Source organism: Carassius gibelio, chromosome B24, assembly GCF_023724105.1.
Source record: "Carassius gibelio isolate Cgi1373 ecotype wild population from Czech Republic chromosome B24, carGib1.2-hapl.c, whole genome shotgun sequence".
NCBI lineage: Eukaryota > Metazoa > Chordata > Actinopteri > Cypriniformes > Cyprinidae > Carassius > Carassius gibelio.
In genome coordinates, this window is record NC_068419.1 from 1082976 (window position 1) to 1100951 (window position 17976).

The 17976-nt window shown below is 40.3% G+C and overlaps 1 protein-coding gene and 1 long non-coding RNA gene across 14 annotated transcripts in view; both read left to right on the forward strand.

Annotated features, from left to right (window-relative positions):
• Positions 1-17976, forward strand: part of LOC128012969 (receptor-type tyrosine-protein phosphatase mu) — a 256276-nt gene that overhangs the window by 128754 nt on the left and 109546 nt on the right. For all 13 annotated transcript variants that reach the window (XM_052595595.1, XM_052595589.1, XM_052595585.1 and 10 more), the window contains 4 exons: positions 2674-2982; positions 4050-4159; positions 7864-8065; positions 8142-8244. In XM_052595595.1, coding sequence (XP_052451555.1) covers positions 2674-2982; positions 4050-4159; positions 7864-8065; positions 8142-8244 — 724 coding nt within the window. The remainder of the gene's footprint in view (positions 1-2673; positions 2983-4049; positions 4160-7863; positions 8066-8141; positions 8245-17976) is intronic.
• Positions 16690-17088, forward strand: LOC128012996 (uncharacterized). Its single transcript, XR_008183229.1, has 3 exons — positions 16690-16814; positions 16869-16940; positions 16989-17088. It is a non-coding gene; the product is annotated as an uncharacterized LOC128012996 (long non-coding RNA).

Genomic DNA, 17976 nt, shown 5'->3' on the forward strand with positions numbered 1-17976 from the left:
AATCTGTGTTAAAGTGTAATGTATTTCTGTGATGCTCCGCTGTATTTTCAGCATCATTCCTCCAGTCTTCAGTGTCTCATACTAATCAATAATGAAGGACATAATATCCTGATGATGTTTGGTATAAGAGAAAGCTGTGTTCTCCGAGGTCTCCGTGTCTCTGGTCAGTTTCTGAGAGAGGCTCAGGATCTGATTATTCTCTCAGGATCAGCAGGTTTCGTTCCTCTGCTGTTCAGGCAGCACTTTGCTCAATCACAGACCGCTGTCCTTCTTCTCATCCGCTTCACAAAGACTCCTTCAGTTCAGCCTGAAAGGGAAAATCACCAGGTTCCTTTTTTGCCGAATATCAAGCTTTCATTTAGAAAGTTTGCTATTCTTTGTGCCGGATATATTTCTCAATAGTGCTCAGATTGTTCTCGGCAGTGATTTCCTTCATATTCACACTCCAGAGGAACAGGAGCCACAGGAAACAGTTTTATTGTGTGTCGAGATTAAAAGGGTTCGACTGTCAGCGCTGCACAACTGGAGTCTGACTCAGTCTGAATAATGAGCGCACTGTTTATGGAATATTGATATTTTACATTTATTTGTAAAGATTTTTTATATAAGTTAAACCTTCTAAACTGTAGAAATTACTATTTTTATTACAAAAAAAAAAAAAAAAAAAAAAAAATATATATATATATATATATTTTTTATACTTTTTTTTTTACCCCAAAAATATATGTAGTTTTTATTTAATTTAATTTAAAATTTTTACATTTATTTATTTTTTATCAGGATTTTGTGAACACACAAAAAATAGGATATCAGCTACAAATTTGGAACAAAACATGATTAGATTTTAGAGTAAAACATGTTTTTGAAAATATATTTCATATAAAGTGTGAAAATAACAATCCATTTAAACTTATTTATTAAACTATTTATATTATATAAAACTATATTAATAAACACAATTTTCTTACATGTATACATGCATGTACGTATTTGTATTTATATGCATAATAAATATACACAATACATAAAAACACATTATGAATTATTTTGATTAATCATTTGACAGCACTCATTTTTCATCCATATTTAGAGATCATATTCCTTCTCTTGTCTTAGTCTTACTCTGTAAAACACACATTGCTGTCTTGTTGAAGTATCTCTTTAAGTCATTTCAACCTAAATTACATGAAACTGGCTCAAATAGGAGTTGAACCTTGTGCAGCTTATAAAATAAGTTTCGTTAACTTTATTTTATGAGTTAGAGTAACGTAAAAGCAGGTTTTATAGTGTAGAAAGGTATTAAAGGACTGCAGAAAGCCTGCTATGAATAGTTCTGTGTGTGATCGGTCCGTCTGGATTGCTCCGGGCTCTGTAAAACACAATTTTGTGGGAACGGAGCAGGTTAAGCTTCCCTGTTCCTCATCAGGAGCGTCAGATTGCCTGTCTGGGGCTAGCCGGTGTGTGTGTGTGTGTGTGTGAAACACTGAATTGCTCTGAAATGCTGCTCAGATTGAACTCAGAATGGAAACTGATGGTATTACAGAGCTGGTGCTCCTGAGGGAACAGAGCAGAAACTGGATCTACGTGTGTGTGTGTGTGTGTGAGTGTGTGTGTGTGAGTGTGTGAGTGTGTGAGTGTGTGAGTGTGTGTGTGTGTGAGTGTGTGTGTGTGTGTGTGTGTGAGTGTGTGTGTGTGTGTGTGAGTGTGTGTGTGTGAGTGTGTGTGTGTGTGTGTGTGAGTGTGTGTGTGTGTGTGTGTGTGTGTGTGTGTGTGTGTGTGTGTGTGTGTGTGTGTGTGTGTGTGTGTGTGTGTGAGTGTGTGTGTGTGTGTGAGTGTGTGTGTGTGAGTGTGTGTGTGTGTGTGTGTGAGTGTGTGTGTGTGTGTGTGTGTGTGTGTGTGTGTGTGTGTGTGAGTGTGTGTGAGTGTGTGTGAGTGTGTGTGTGTGTGTGTGTGTGTGAGTGTGTGTGTGTGTGTAGTGCGGTCAAACTATAAATCACCATTAATCACATCAGAAATAACAGTTTTGTTTGTTTACATAATATATGCGTGTGTGCTGTTTTTATTTATTATGTAAACAAAAACGTTTATTTTGAAGGCGATTAATTGCATTGAAAAAAAGAAAGAAAAAAATCTATATAATTGAAAAAAATAAATAGATAAACAAATAACAACACCATAAAAAAACTATAATGCAAAAAAAAAAAAAAATCTCATGAAAAAAAGCAATAATAGCAAATAGTATCATAAAATGCGTTAATATTTTTTTCCCCACTGTATTTTAGATCTCATGCCAAAACAATGAAGATTTAGAATGACATTTTTTTTTGTATTTAATATTTCTTTTTTTTTGCATATATTTTTTCCTCTTGTGAATTTAATGCATCGTGTGTTTTTCATGTGTTCTCTGTTTCTCTTGCGTTGTGCAGATCACATGCACAGCCCTTGAAGATGATTGTGGACAATATATTTAGTTTTTTTTTTCATTTATTTTAGAATTTCTGTAAAATTCTAAAATAAAACAGAACACGTGTTTTAGTGCTGCTTTTAGGATTTGGTAAAACTCACTTAAAATGACATGAAACCTCAAATGCATCTGATAAATGATGTTTTCTTTCATCTGAAGTGTTGTAGGCTTGTGTTAAGCGCAGTGCGTGCGGTTCTCCTGTGTCTCAGATCCCATGCACGGTCCTCGGCGGCTGCAGGTGGTGGACATCAAGTCCAAGCAGCTGACGGTGCGCTGGGAGCCGTTCGGATACAACGTGACGCGCTGCTACAGCTACAACCTGACGGTGCAGTACCGCTACACGGCTAACGGTAAAGAGGAGACGCGCGAGGAGACGTGCTACGATCCTCTGAGCGCCGCGCCGCAGCACACCATCCGCAGCCTTCCTCCGTACACCAACGTCAGCATCCGCCTGCTGCTGCGCAACCGCGAGGGAGTCAGAGAGAGCCAGGAGCTGCGCGTGCTGACCGATGAGGACGGTCAGTGACCACACGAGCTCAGAGACATCCACACACTACACACACTACACACACTACACACACAACACACACCATGTGCTTTACTGCTGCTTCTAGGATCTGGCTGCAAGCATCAGACTTATTAAACTACTGCTGAAAACAAAAACATTCATTTTAATAATATAATAAGAGTCCACATTGTTGTTTCATTTAAAAATCCCCTTTAACAAAACAAAACAAAAAAATCTTAAGAATAAAAACATTTATCTTAAGTTTACATTAAGAGTCCATATGATAAACATTGATGTTTGTGATAAAACTGAAAAAAATAAATAAAAATACTACTTATATACATATATGTGTCTGTGTGTGTGTGTCTGTGTGTGTGTGTGTTTTATGATTTGCTGTAGCTTCAGACAAAAATGACAAAACGTTTTAATTTAAAAAAAAAATTATTATTATTATTATAACTCTAAGTTTATATGTTTCATTCATAAATTCATATAAATTTTATATTGTGTTTTATAAAACATTTTATTTTTATTAAATAATATCAAATGTAAATTTTTATTTAATTTTTTAATGATTTGGCTGCAGCCGCACACATAGTTTAATTTATATATTTTCTTGCAAACATAAAATATCCATATGATAAAAATGGACTATTATAAAATGTTTGATTTGGCTTTGGCCTCAGACATTTTTCTAGTTTAATTGATTACATTTTTTTAAATGAGTTTTTAATAAACCTTTTTCCCACTATGAAGAAGGTCATCAGTGTTGAACTTAATTCCATTTGCATTCAGGAATGGCTTGGGGTCAAGTGTGTTATTTCTCCTGGACAATAGCATGTGTTTCCACAGCGAGCTGCGGTCAGGGCTGAAGCTGGACTCTGGAGAGATGCTCACAGGTCAAGGAGCAGCAAACTGAACAGAAGAATAATCCTTCTCCTGCGAGGATCACACACTGAATACAAGAGAACATTGATTTAAATCACATCAGAGTCTATTCAGATCAATACGGCTCTGATCAGCACACTCCTGCCATTTGCTCTTTTCTTCATTTCTTGTGTTTTCTGGTGTCTCCAGTTCCCAGCGCCGTTCCGCAGGAGTCCATCCAAGGAAGCACGTACGAGGAGAAGATCTCGCTCCGATGGAGAGAACCGCTCCAGACGTACGGCATCATCAAACAGTACGAAGTGAGTCAGCGTTCCTTCAGCATTCGTCTTCCTCCGTATCTCATTCTGCGTGCTCTTAATTGACTAATCAATCTAGAGGAATAACCTTTAGATCTGAAGGAGCGAGTGTGTGAACATGATCTATTAGCAGCGCTGCTTTCTGATGGAGCTAGACGCCGTTCAGGTCAGAAGAGCCCAGAGTAATCCCACACCAGCTGACACTAATACAGTCTAGCAACATTTACACAAAGATAGGAAAATGTATGCATCGTCTGAAGCTGAATAAATCATCTCTCCAGTGATGTGTGGTTTGTTCGGAGAAGACAATATCTGTCTGAGATACAACTATTTGTAAATCTGGAATCTGAGGGAGCAAAAAAATCTAAATATTGAGAAAATCATCTTTAAAGTTGTTCAGATGAAGTTCTTAGCAATGCATATTACTAATCTAACATTAAGTTCTGATATATTTACAGTAGGAGATTTACTAAATATCTTCATGAACATGATCTTTACTTCATATCTTAATGATTTTTGTCATAAAAGAGAAATGTATAATTGTGACTCATACAGTGTATTGTTGTGTATTTCTCCAAATACTCGTCTGTGACACTGATGACTGCTTCTGTGCTGCAGGACACACATCTGAATGTGTAAAGGGTTTAGAAGTGTTTTCTGGTGAAAGGGAGCATTAGGGGAACATTCCATTCCATGCGGTCGCTATGGGAACATTACTCTCTGAACACTGTAACATTCACCTAACATTCTTTTTGTTTTAAATGTTGCTACTTGTTTCGGAATGTTCTGAGAATATTCAAAAGTAACGTTCCTATAACGTTTGAAAAGTCATGGAATGTTCCCTTAATGTTCATAAAACTTTCACATTTTTTTTTTTTTTGGGGGGGGATTTTGAACAATCAGAAATAAAGTTTTTGTAACTTATAAAGATAGTTCGTCTAGTGTCGTCATGAATGAGTTTCTTTCTTATGTTGAACATAGAAGATATTTGGAAGAATGCTGCCAATCAAACACTTGACGGTACCCATTGACTTCCTATGCAAGTCACTGAGGACAAACAACTATTCAGTTCTTCAAAATTCTTCAAAATATTTTCTTTTGTGTTCAACACAATAATGAAACTCTGGTCTGAGTGTTGTCACCAAAAAATGAAAAAGGTGTTCACTTTCAGTTCATCAGAGATCAGGATGAGTTTGTTTCTTCATCAGGTTTGTAGAAATCTAGCACTGCATCAGTGTCTCATCAATGGATGCTCTGCAGTGAATGGGTGCCGTCAGAATGAGAGTCAAACACATAGAGTCTATAATCATAATAACACTTCCTCCATTGATAAACTTCATCATCTGCTGTTGTCTCTCACAGATTAGTTTAGATCTGTTTAAACGCTGCTTGATCTGTGCAGATTTCTCTCCTGATTCAGACCAGAACACTTTTTCACTGGAGGAAGTGTTATTCTGGATTATAGACTCTATGTGTTTGAGTTAAAATCATCTTAATGCTGGATGTGTTTCAGGTTTTGTCTTCTCCAGATGTTCACTGATGGACTGGAGTGCTGTGGATTATTGGGATGTTTTTATCAGACTCTCGTTCTGACGGCACCCATTCAGAAGTGACTAAACTTGTGTCTGTGTAATGCAAGGTCCTCAGAGACTCACAGTGCACAGCATTGTGAAGGGAAATGTGTTTGAGCGTCGTCAGTTATTGAAACACGCTGAGTTTTGTGATGATTTCTGAAGCGCGTGACTCATTCTGGAAACTCGGAACAAAGCGCCGCACAAAAGACTCATTGTTGCAGAACTTCATTTGTGGAAATGCGAGCAATTAAGCTGTCAGATTCACGTTCTGTCGTCGCGCTCGTCTTCAGGGAAGTGTCAGGGCTGTGATCTGTGATGTTGGTTTGGTTTCTGCAGGGTTGGAGCGATGCAGGTGTGTGTTCTGTCACTGGATGGGCTTGGCTTTGTGCAGTAATTGCAGTGACAGCGAGTCGCCCCAGTGCATTCTGGGTTAAGTGCTTTGCTCTGAAACACAGTAATGATGTGATGATGATAAATGTGCTGATCCGGGGTCAGGCCTCCATTGCACACACTTGTGTTTGTCTCGTGTCAGGTTCTGCATCAGTTGAGAGGAAATCTGCTGGGTTTTGGAGAACTGATTTAAACCCAGGGGTTTTCAGTCCTTTATGGGACATGGACCCCCAGCTAACATCATCCTCGTGTCAGTCAGGGTTTTTTATCATCATTGGAGTTTTTATTGACTAGTTTTTATTTTCATTTTAAATTTTATTGAAGGTTTTCCTTCACAGTTTGCTATGTTTTTGTTTTTATTTATTTATTTGTTTTTAATGCATCTATATCATTTCCAAAATAAAAAAAAATAAAAATGTGGCAATTACTTGAAATAAAAATGTTTCATTTTAAATTAGTTTTCATTTTTAGATTTTCCATGTTCATATAAAATTGTATTAATGTTTTTGTCATCTTATTGTGTGTTTTCATAATTTTTATTAGTTTTTCTAATATATATATTTTTTAATATTTTAATGTTTTTAGATTTATTAACCAATGATAACCCTGATGTTAGACAGTTCTATAATTTCATGGATAAAAAGCCAATTTATATATAAACTATATATATTCAGTTTATAAAAAGAATTAGAACTTTTGTTAGGGGTATTTATTTATTTTAATATAATTTGATATAATATTTAATATAATTTGTATTATTATTTATTTATTTTAATACGCACACACGTCCTTTCGTTTATTTTTATTTTAGTTTATTTTGATTTCTTTTAATATATTTATTTATTAACTGCATGTAATAAAACATCATATTTATTTATTTAGAGTAATATTTTATTTTTTATTAATCCTGCTTTTTTCTCCGTACCCCAGTTCACTTCCTACTTGGAAACAAGCAAAATAATCTTGTTTTCTGTTTGAAATGATTTAGCTGGTGAGGAAAAACACTTAATTTTGAGAGTGTTTGAAACATGCTCAAACTATAGACATTATTTAGCAATTCCTTTTGGTACCAGATGGTAAATATGTTCAGAAGTAGCTGAAATCATCATCAAATTAGCCAAAATAACTAAACTAAACTAAACAGACACACATGTGAATGATGGTCGAGTATTGTGTACTTTTGCATCTTTGGCTTGAACTGGATGTTTAAGCAGTGCTCTGTTTTCTGTGCATTGGTGCCAAACAGCTCCTTCTTGCTGAATTGTCTGTGCACTGTTATCTCTCAGAAATATTCCGGAGTGGTTTTCCCGTGCGGATCAGCGCAGGTGTCGGTCCATCTACCTGTCTTAGACTAATAGCAGAGAGCCTGTTGGTATTTCTCAGCGGATGAGTCCCATCGCTGCTCTCTTTGTGACGGGGAATAGAGCGGCGTTATTCACATCAAGCCGCTCTGCTACTCTTCATCTAGTTACATTAGAAGTGCTCTCATCCGGGTCCTGCTCCAGCAGAAGAGAGGGAACGAGAACAAAAGTGAGGCTCCTCCATCGTAATAAAAGATCAGACCCACAAACACAAATCTGAAAGTTTTACAGCGTTCTGGAGCTCCAGACACACACCTGATCACTTCACATCAGCGATCCACAAACCTTTACTTATTTACTTTAGAAATAATTACTCAATATTTAAAATAAAGTTAAATAATATTCATATTGTATTAGAGTACTAGTGTGTGTGTGTGTGCAGGTCTTCTACAAGGCCGTCAGCTCCTTCGACCCGGCGTTTAATCTGTCCAATCAGAGCGGGAAGGTGCTGAAGCTCAGTAACGAGACGTCTCACGTCTTCACGGCTCTGTATCCCGGATCCACGTACTCCTTCACCATCAGAGCCAGCACCGTCAAAGGATACGGACCCCCCACCATCACACAGTTCACCACCAAGATCTCCCGTAAGACCCTGTGTGTGTGAGTGTGTGTGTGTGTGTGTGTGTGATGTGCTCATATGTCACCTGTCAATCATCACAGCGCCGCAGATGCCGGGATACGAGCAGGAGACGCCACTGAATCAAACCGACAGCACAGTGACTGTTCTACTGAAACCAGCACGGAGCCGCGGAGCACCGGTCAGGTGAGCACACACACACACACACACACACACACACACACACGCACACACTCGCACACACAGACACACACACACATAAACACACTCGCTCTCTCTCTCTCTCTCTCACATACACTCACACACACACACACACACACACACACACACACACACTCACTCTCTCTCTCTCTCTCACACACACACACACACACACACACTCTCTCTCTCTCACACACACACACACACATACACACACACACACACTCACTCTCTCTCTCTCTCTCACACACACACACACACACACTCTCTCTCTCTCACACACACACACACACACACACACTCACTCTCTCTCTCTCTCACACACACACACACACACACACACTCACACTCACACACACACACACACACACACACTCCCACACACACACACTCACACACACACACACACACACTCACACACACACTCACACACACACATACCTACTTAACCACAATGTGAGGACGTATGACTGGAAACCCTACCTTTAGGGACACCCCTTTCTGAAGGGTCTAGAGACTAAAGAAAGATATGACTGCACTTCTGGAGAAGCTGTCATCACAAATATCACTTGATTTTATCAATAAAAGCCTTCCTTAAAGACCTGACATTTTACCTTCACTTTAGGGACATTATTTTATATGTCGCTTTTGGGGACATTAAACACAAACTCTGATCAAGTCATACTTTCAGGACATTGTTGAGATGGTATATATTATTTATCCTAAGAAGACAGAAGTAGAATATTACAATTCAAAGTTCCAATACTGGACAGTGAAATCAAGCTAGTGCAAAGATACAGGTGTGAGAGAGTAAACTGGGTTTCTTCTTTTCAGCAAGATCACTGTAAATGGGTAGCCTACATGTTTTGTCTGATTTGTAGCTTGAGATCAAGTGCCTTTGGCTGCTCAGTTGGGGAATGACAATTAACATTCAGAAATGTTATTGACTTGACTGATTGACTATCAGAAGCAAAAGATGAACAGAATTGAGCTGAATAACAACACTATTGTCTTTAATTTCAACTGCAAAACAGCTCTACATTAGTCATTTCATAATTGTTGACATTTGCAAGTTATTGTATGTGTGTGAAGCTCCTTTGAAACCATCTGTATTGTATCATGCGCTATAGAAATAAAACTGACTTCACTTCATGGCAGAGAACCTTTCACTGACCGAATCTGCATCCCTCTAGTTAATTTAGCATCGACTGTAAACTAATCATTATCACAAAAACATCTTAAGGAGATTTCCTCACCAGAGTCATCTTTGGCTACACACTGGGGTTTTAAGACATTAGGCATGTTCCTCTGTAAAGTGTAGTAATTGTCAAAAAAACTCTATACAAATAAAAATAGTGATACACACTCCGATTAAATGACCCTTTGGGGACTCTAGCGACACACACACATTCCGATTAAATGACCCTTTGGGGACTCTAGTGACACACACACTCCGATTAAATGACCCTTTGGGGACTCTAGTGACACACACACATTCCGATTAAATGACCCTTTGGGGACTCGAGTGACACACACACTCCGATTAAATAACCCTTTGGGGACTCGAGTGACACACACACACTCCGATTAAATGACCCTTTGGGGACTCTAGTGACACACACACTCCAATTGAACGACTCATTGGGGACTCAGGTGACACACACTCCGATTAAATGACCCTTTGGGGACTCTAGTGACACACACACTCCGATTAAATGACTCTTTGGGGACTCGAGTGACACACACACTCCGATTAAATGACTCTTTGGGGACTCGAGTGACACACACACTCCGATTAAATGACTCTTTGGGGACTCGAGTGACACACACACTCCGATTAAATGACTCTTTAATATTAACAGTCTTGGACACATCGTGTTGAAAGTGCACATTGCAGTTAATGACAGAACTTCAAAAAAAATTTTTTTTTTAAAGAACAACAATGAAAAATCAATTAACTTGGAGGTGGGAATGATTCTCAGTGCCCAACTATCCTCTGTACTTCCTCCATCCACCCTTCTTCAAAATCTCTCTACTTCCTCCTTTACTTCCTCCCTCTTTAACTCTACTCCTCCCTCTTTTTACCCTCTTTACTCCTCCCTCTCTATCCTCTTTAACTCTACTCCTCCCTCTTCACTCCTCCCTCTCTCTATCCTCTTTAACTCTACTCCTCCCTCTTTTTTACCTTCTTTACTCCTCCCTCTCTTTATCCTCTTTAACTCTACTCCTCACTCTTTTTACCCGCTTTACTCCTCCCTCTCTTTATCCTCTTTACATTTACTGCCTCTATTCCTCCCTTATATTAGCTGTGCTGGACATGGGCTGTGGCTGGATGTAACCGATTGGTGAGAGTTGCCGTGTGCAGACGAGAGAAGCTGAAAACTGAGATGTGATGTCAGACACTTTCTGCTTCCTGTAGTGATGCTCAGGCTAAGTTTGCATACTTTACCACAGCTGAAGTGGAATAAACGCATTATTTTCCAAATACAGATATTTCAGAGACATTTTCATTCAATACATGCACTACTGTTTGTACAAGAATAAAGTTCAAAATAAGCCTAAATACCAGTGAAGTGGGGTCTACATTGTTTTATTTGTTTTATTTTGATAAACATTTATCGCAACTATGTGAAAAGAGCTTTTACTGTTATAAAGAACAGATGTGATCCTTAGTGGAACTGAAGGTGTGAGAAGAGACATGAAACACACGTGATCGTTGTCAAGCAGTGTACTCTGCCAATCGTGGATTAGCTGTGTCATCATCAGAGCTCGTGAGTCGCTCTAGAGAATCTGCTCTATCTGAGTCCTCCTGCTCTCCAATCACTCTAGTTGTACTCTGTTGCCTTATGGCACAGGATGGGTGTCGCTGTCTCTCCTCCCTCTTTACGTACCCTTTACATGCTCTCCTCCCTCTTTACATGCTCTCCTCCCTCTTTACATGCTCTCCTCCCTCTTTACATGCTCTCCTCCCTCTTTACGTCCCCTTTACATTCTCTCCTCCCTCTTTACGTTCCCTTTACATGCTCTCCTCCCTCTTTACGTTCCCTTTGCATTCTCCCCTCCCTCTTTCGTCTTCTTTAAATTCTCCCCTCCCTCTTTACATCCCCTTTACATTCTCCCCTCCCTCTTTACGTCCCCTTTACATTCTCCCCTCCCTCTTTACGTCCCCTTTACATTCTCCCCTCCCTCTTTACGTCCCCTTTACATGCTCTCCTACTTTACATCCTTTACGTTCCCTTTACATTCTCTCCTCCCTCATTACGTCCCCTTTACATTCTCTCCTCCCACTTTACGTCCCCTTTACATTCTCTCCTCCCTCTTTACGTCCCCTTTACATTCTCCCCTCCCTCTTTACGTCCCCTTTACATGCTCTCCTACTTTACGTCCTTTACATTCCCTTTACATTCTCTCCTCCCTCATTACGTCCCCGTTACATTCTCTCCTCCCACTTTACGTCCCCTTTACATTCTCTCCTCCCTCTTTACGTCCCCGTTACATTCTCTCCTCCCACTTTACGTCCCCTTTACATTCTCTCCTCCCTCTTTACGTCCCCTTTACATTCTCTCCTCCCTCTTTACGTTCCCTTTACATTCTCTCCTCCCACTTTACGTCCCCTTAACATTCTCTCCTCCCTCTTTACGTCCCCGTTACATTCTCTCCTCCCACTTTACGTCCCCGTTACATTCTCTCCTCCCTCTTTACGTCCCCTTTACATTCTCTCCTCCCTCTTTACGTCCCCTTTACATTCTCTCCTCCCTCTTTACGTCCCCTTTACATTCTCTCCTCCCTCTTTACGTCCCCTTTACATTCTCTCCTCCCACTTTACGTCCCCTTTACATTCTCTCCTACCTCTTTACGTCCCCTTTACATTCTCTCCTCCCACTTTACGTCCCCTTTACATTCTCTCCTACCTCTTTACGTCCCCTTTACATTCTCTCCTACCTCTTTATGTCCCCTTTACATTCTCTCCTCCCACTTTACGTCCCCTTTACATTCTCTCCTCCCTCTTTACGTCCCCTTTACATTCTCTCCTCCCACTTTACGTCCCCTTTACATTCTCTCCTACCTCTTTACGTCCCCTTTACATTCTCTCCTACCTCTTTACGTCCCCTTTACATTCTCTCCTCCCTCTTTACGTCCCCTTTACATTCTCTCCTCCCTCTTTACGTTGGTATTTAGGCTTATGTTGAACTTTATTCTTGTACAAACAGACACTGTATCAAGCAGTGCATGTATTGAATGAAAATGTCTCCGAAATATCTGTGTATTTGGAAAATAATGCATTTTTTCTACTTCAGCTGTGGTAAAGTATGCAAACAGCGCGAGCGTCTCTTAATTTTAATGTCTACACCTTTATCTTAATTTCTTTTAATTTAGCTCCATTTCTTACGAAAAGAGCATAATGTGCAAAGTGTTGAAGTGTTTGTGCCTCCCTACAAACCACCATTTCTTTTAGGAGTCGTGATCCTGTTCCCCACATAATTTTTCACACCAGTCCATGTTCCCTGCTTCAAAGCTTCTGGCTCTGCATCACTACGGGAAGCAGAAAGTGTCTGACATCACATCTCAGTTTTCAGCTTCTCTCGTCTGCACACATTAACTCTCACCAATCGGTTAGATCCAGCCACAGCCCATGTCCAGCACAGCTATTCACTCTTCCCTTTTTTATCATCTTTACATTCTCTCCTCCCTCTATGACAGAAATATCAAAAAGTTTAACATGACATTTCATCCAACTATATTGTAACTGAACAAAGAAAATTGACTCTTACTATCCTCTACTTCTTCATTAACCTTCTTATACTCTAACTTTTCACTTTATATTCTGTTTCATTCCATCCACAAAATATTTCTACACCTTTATCCTCATTTCTTTTAATTTAGCTCCATTTCCTACAAAAAGAGCATAATGTGCAAAGTGCTGAAGTGTTTGTGCCTTCCTACAAACCACCCTTTCTTTTAAGAGTCGTGATCCTGTTCCGCACATAATTTTTCACACCAGTCCATGTTCGCTGCTTCAAAGCTTCTGGCTCTGCGTGAATGCATCTTTCACAGTCTTGCTTACCAGGAACTTTGCATGTCTTGATGAAACTCATCATGTGTCTCTCTACTGCTTTTACCTCACTGTCCTCCCATTTCTTTTTTGGAGCATTTGAAGAACCTATGAAATAATTAAAAAGTAAATTCTCATTACACATTCTCATTACAACTAAATCGGTGAGTAAAGAGCAAATCAAGACTGTGTCCTAATGCATAATTTTTTTTTAATTTGTCTGGATATTGCTGCATGGAGCTAATTCATGTTTATTTGATTACTGTTTTATTTGATTACTGATTGTTTGTGCAATGTAGAGATTTTTCTTACCTTGATCCTCCTGTGAAACAGCTTGTTCAGATTGAACAGGTTGATCAGTCTGTACTGGTGCTGGTGCTGGTGTCTGAGAGAGGTCACTGGAATCCTCCTCATCACTTGACATGGAATCACCTTGGGCCTCAAGTTGCTCTTAATAATTAATTAACGAAAAATGAACACTTTATTGCTTATACCTAGTATCTGTGACATGAATATATACATTGTTTTGTAAATATGTACAGCACAGATACACACAGAGCATGTATACTCATACCATTTGGGTCGATTTCAATGTCATCAAGTTTCTTTCCTTTGTAGTCAGACAGTGTTCCTTTCTCCATGGCCATTAGGACTTTACTCATTTTTGCCAGCTGCAGTGTTCCCTCTGGTAACCGATAATACTGTCTGTGGATTCGGATATCGTGACCAAGGAAATCAGCCAGTTGGTCTGCTTCATTCTCATTAAGGTTAAGAATTTTAGACATGGTTGCTATGTGTTTCCTAAGCCTAGTTGATGACAGTGCATCAGGGTTCTTTATGCCACATTCGCAAGCAGCTTTGTTGATGCACTCTCCTCCTCTGTAGGCAGACATTGCTCCACATCTAGCAAACATAAAGGGATTCTCTGCTGGAACACCACAAAGCTCACGCGTTTCAACAAGCAGCTCCATGGCAGAAACCATGGAAGGCTTGAGGAGCACAGGAACCTTTCTCCCTCGTTTACCACGGATCTCAACTCTTGAGAAGTGCAGACACAGCTTCCTCTCAAACTCAGACAGACAGATGGCAATGTCTTCGTGTAGCTCAGAAGAATCCCTGCTTTTAAAAGCTGACAAAAGCATCCGGGATACCTCACCTTCTCTCCTTCGGTTGAACAGGATGACCTGGGACAGCGTGACCTTGGCTAGAGCAGCGTAGCTGTCAGCAGAAGGGCAAGATCTGAGCTTACTTAGGAGCTCATTGTGTTTCTTTTCAAGATGTGTGTGCAGGACTTTGACATCCTGAGTGAAAGGAATGATCTGTGGTGTGTTCCACTTGGCTTCTTTCAATGTAGTTATAGCACCAGCAGAAATGTACTCATTCCACCTTGCCTGGTGTATTTTCCTGAAGTCTCGGGCACACTCAGCACGCTCATGATCTCCATACATCATGGCATTGCTCTCAACAATGCTAGATATCTTGTTTAAAGAATGCCCAAGTTTGAGAGCTAAAGAAGGAATGCGGTAGGAGTTTTTCTCTTCATCATAGCCAGATACAACTTTAACAGCTGCTATGACATGTTTGAAGTTAGTTGGTATGATGAAGTCTACCATTGTTCTCAGTGGGGTAATCTTCCTTGCTTCAAGAAGAAGTCTGCCTACTTCTCTCATCTTCTGTCTGATGTAGTCATGTTTGGTCACATCAGACCCCATCCTGTTGAACATGTGCTCCCCCAGCTGCATGATGCATCTGTCAGTATGAACTACACGCGAAACTTCATCATAGTTCATAAAGGAGAGTACTTTCTTGAATCCTTTGCTCACTTCTAAGCCCACTGGTGTGTTTAGAGCACACAGGGATCGAACTCTTTTCCTGCCCTGGGCATCCTCATTTTTTGGTTTCAGGGGACAGTTTTTGATATGTTTCCAAAGGCTACGCTTGTTATAAAGCCCTTGGCAGTAAATGCAGTGAATAAATTCATTGGCTCTTTGACTATTTTTTGGACGGTAGCAGGCAATCATCTCCCCATGTCCTTGTCTCACCACATCGGTGTTGTGGGCAAAGTTGCCCCTTTTTCTAAGGAGGTTTAACTGGACTCGTCTTTCTTTGGAATGTTTTGGAAATGCTACTGCCTTTACAACCCCCACTTCGTTGCGATGGACAAATTCAAGGTGTCTGGCCATTTTTGAATATGGCTTAGAGCAATAAAGGCAATACTGCTTTTTGTTGTACGTCTTGCGTTCCTGCTTAGGTGATGGCATTGACTGAATAAAAGTCTTATCACCAGACGAGGTGTTTGTCTCTTTAGATTGGCATTTCATCTTTTTAGGTGATGGTGCGGTCATACATTGATCAGATAAACTACCTGCCTCTTTGGGAGATGTTGGATGTATCAAAGCACTTTTGACCATGTCATGTCCAGAAGAACTACCATCCGAATCATCTGAGCTGATTTTTGGTATATAGTCAACATCGCTGTAGTCGGTGACATCGCTGTAGTCTGTATCACAGACGGCACTTCCTGAATACTGAATGAGAGAATTTAACACTTACTCAAATAGTACAAAATGTTTTTTTTTTTTTCAATTATATATTTTAGTGATCACACGAGTACACCACTGGCAGAATCTAATAGAACAGGTAGTATTTGGGCATAGTGGGTATGGCAGTGGATCATGTAACATTACGTTTCATCATTTGCCGATACTGGCAAGCAAAGCCATAATTATGCAAAAAATATTGAGCGTATAAATGATCACATGGCAAGTGACATACCTGTCTTTTTCTTGATGGCCTTAAAGAGGATATCTGGAAGAGGAGAAATACAAACAAATATAAATAATATTTTATTTCATATAATTTATTGTAAGATTTACCAGTCCAAAAATGAATCTACCCACCTTCCTTAATGAGAGGGTCTCAGACGCCTGTGATGAGTGAACCACAGGTGTTGATGCAGCACAAGGTGAAGATAAGGGTGGAGCAGGAGAAGATGAGGATGATGAGGGCTGCACATGAGAAGGTGATGAGGGCTGCACAGGCGAGGATGAGGATGATGAGGGCTGCACATGAGAAGGCGATGAGGGCTGCACATGAGAAGGTGATGAGGGCTGCACAGGCGAGGATGAGGATGATGAGGGCTGCACATGAGAAGGTGATGAGGGCTGCGCAGGCGAGGATGAGGATGATGAGGGCTGCACATGAGAAGGCGATGAGGGCTGCGCAGGCGAGGATGAGGATGATGAGGGCTGCACATGAGAAGGTGATGAGGGCTGCACAGGCGAGGATGAGGATGATGAGGGCTGCACATGAGAAGGTGATGAGGGCTGCACAGGCGAGGATGAGGATGATGAGGGCTGCACATGAGAAGGTGATGAGGGCTGCACATGAGAAGGTGATGAGGGCTGCGCAGGCGAGGATGAGGATGATGAGGGCTGCACATGAGAAGGCGATGAGGGCTGCGCAGGCGAGGATGAGGATGATGAGGGCTGCACATGAGAAGGTGATGAAGGCTGCGCAGGCGAGGATGAGGATGATGAGGGCTGCACATGAGAAGGCGATGAGGGCTGCACATGAGAAGGTGATGAAGGCTGCGCAGGCGAGGATGATGAGGGCTGCGCATGAGAAGGTGATGAGGGCTGCGCAGGCGAGGATGATGAGGGCTGCGCATGAGAAGGTGATGAGGGCTGCACAGGCGAGGTTGAAGGTGACGTGGGTGGCGCAGGTGGTGTTGACGGTGATGAGGACAGGGCAGGAGGGCATGAGGTTGATAAGGCCATTATAGAGGTGAACAAAGCACAGGGTGCCGATGAAGAGGGTGCATCAGATGTGGATGCGACTGAGGATGACTGTAACAGTCTTGATTGGAACTGCTTCTGCAGATGTAATAAGAGGAATTTAGCTTAAACAAGAATAAAATGTACTTTAACAATATTGAAAACTGTGGCATCCATATAAGACAAGAACAAACACACTGTAAGGATGATCAAAAAATAAACAAACATGTTTTGCACATTTCAAAGCAAAGATCATTAATAAAATAAAAAACTCTAACCAAACATTTATACAAACTTTACATACAAATTGTGACAAAAGTCACATTAATAGTTACATTGGTTCAGACATTAAAACACTGAACCAATAACTAGTTAAAGGATTAGTTCACTACATAATTAATTTCCTGATTTCCTATCTGCTTGCCTTAGCTTGATTCAAAACAGTAAGCTTTTAATAATATTTTTAATTCCAGTGGTACTGGTGTATTTCCGCGTGAATTTCAAGCATTTTTTGCGTCATTACGTCACTTCTGTACACATAGAGAAGGATTTTCGGCTTATTGGATATATTGCGTGTGAGGATGTTGGAGGTGGAGATTTATATCCATTTCTCACAGCAATTGATATAATTAAACGTATTAATTTGATGGCAGATCCAGAAAGGTTCAAACGACAATCACCAGTGACAACTGAGATTCACCCGTTGTAAAATGCAAAAGACTTGGACTTTGGAGTGGCTACAGAAAAAAAGAGACTGGCCACCTGGCCCACACGAAAACAAGGATAAATATCTGAAGGGCCTTAAATGTAGTCACACAATGCTGATGTTGTTAACATTAACAATTTGAGAACAAAGTATAGTTTGCACGGTTTGATGTGATATGATTA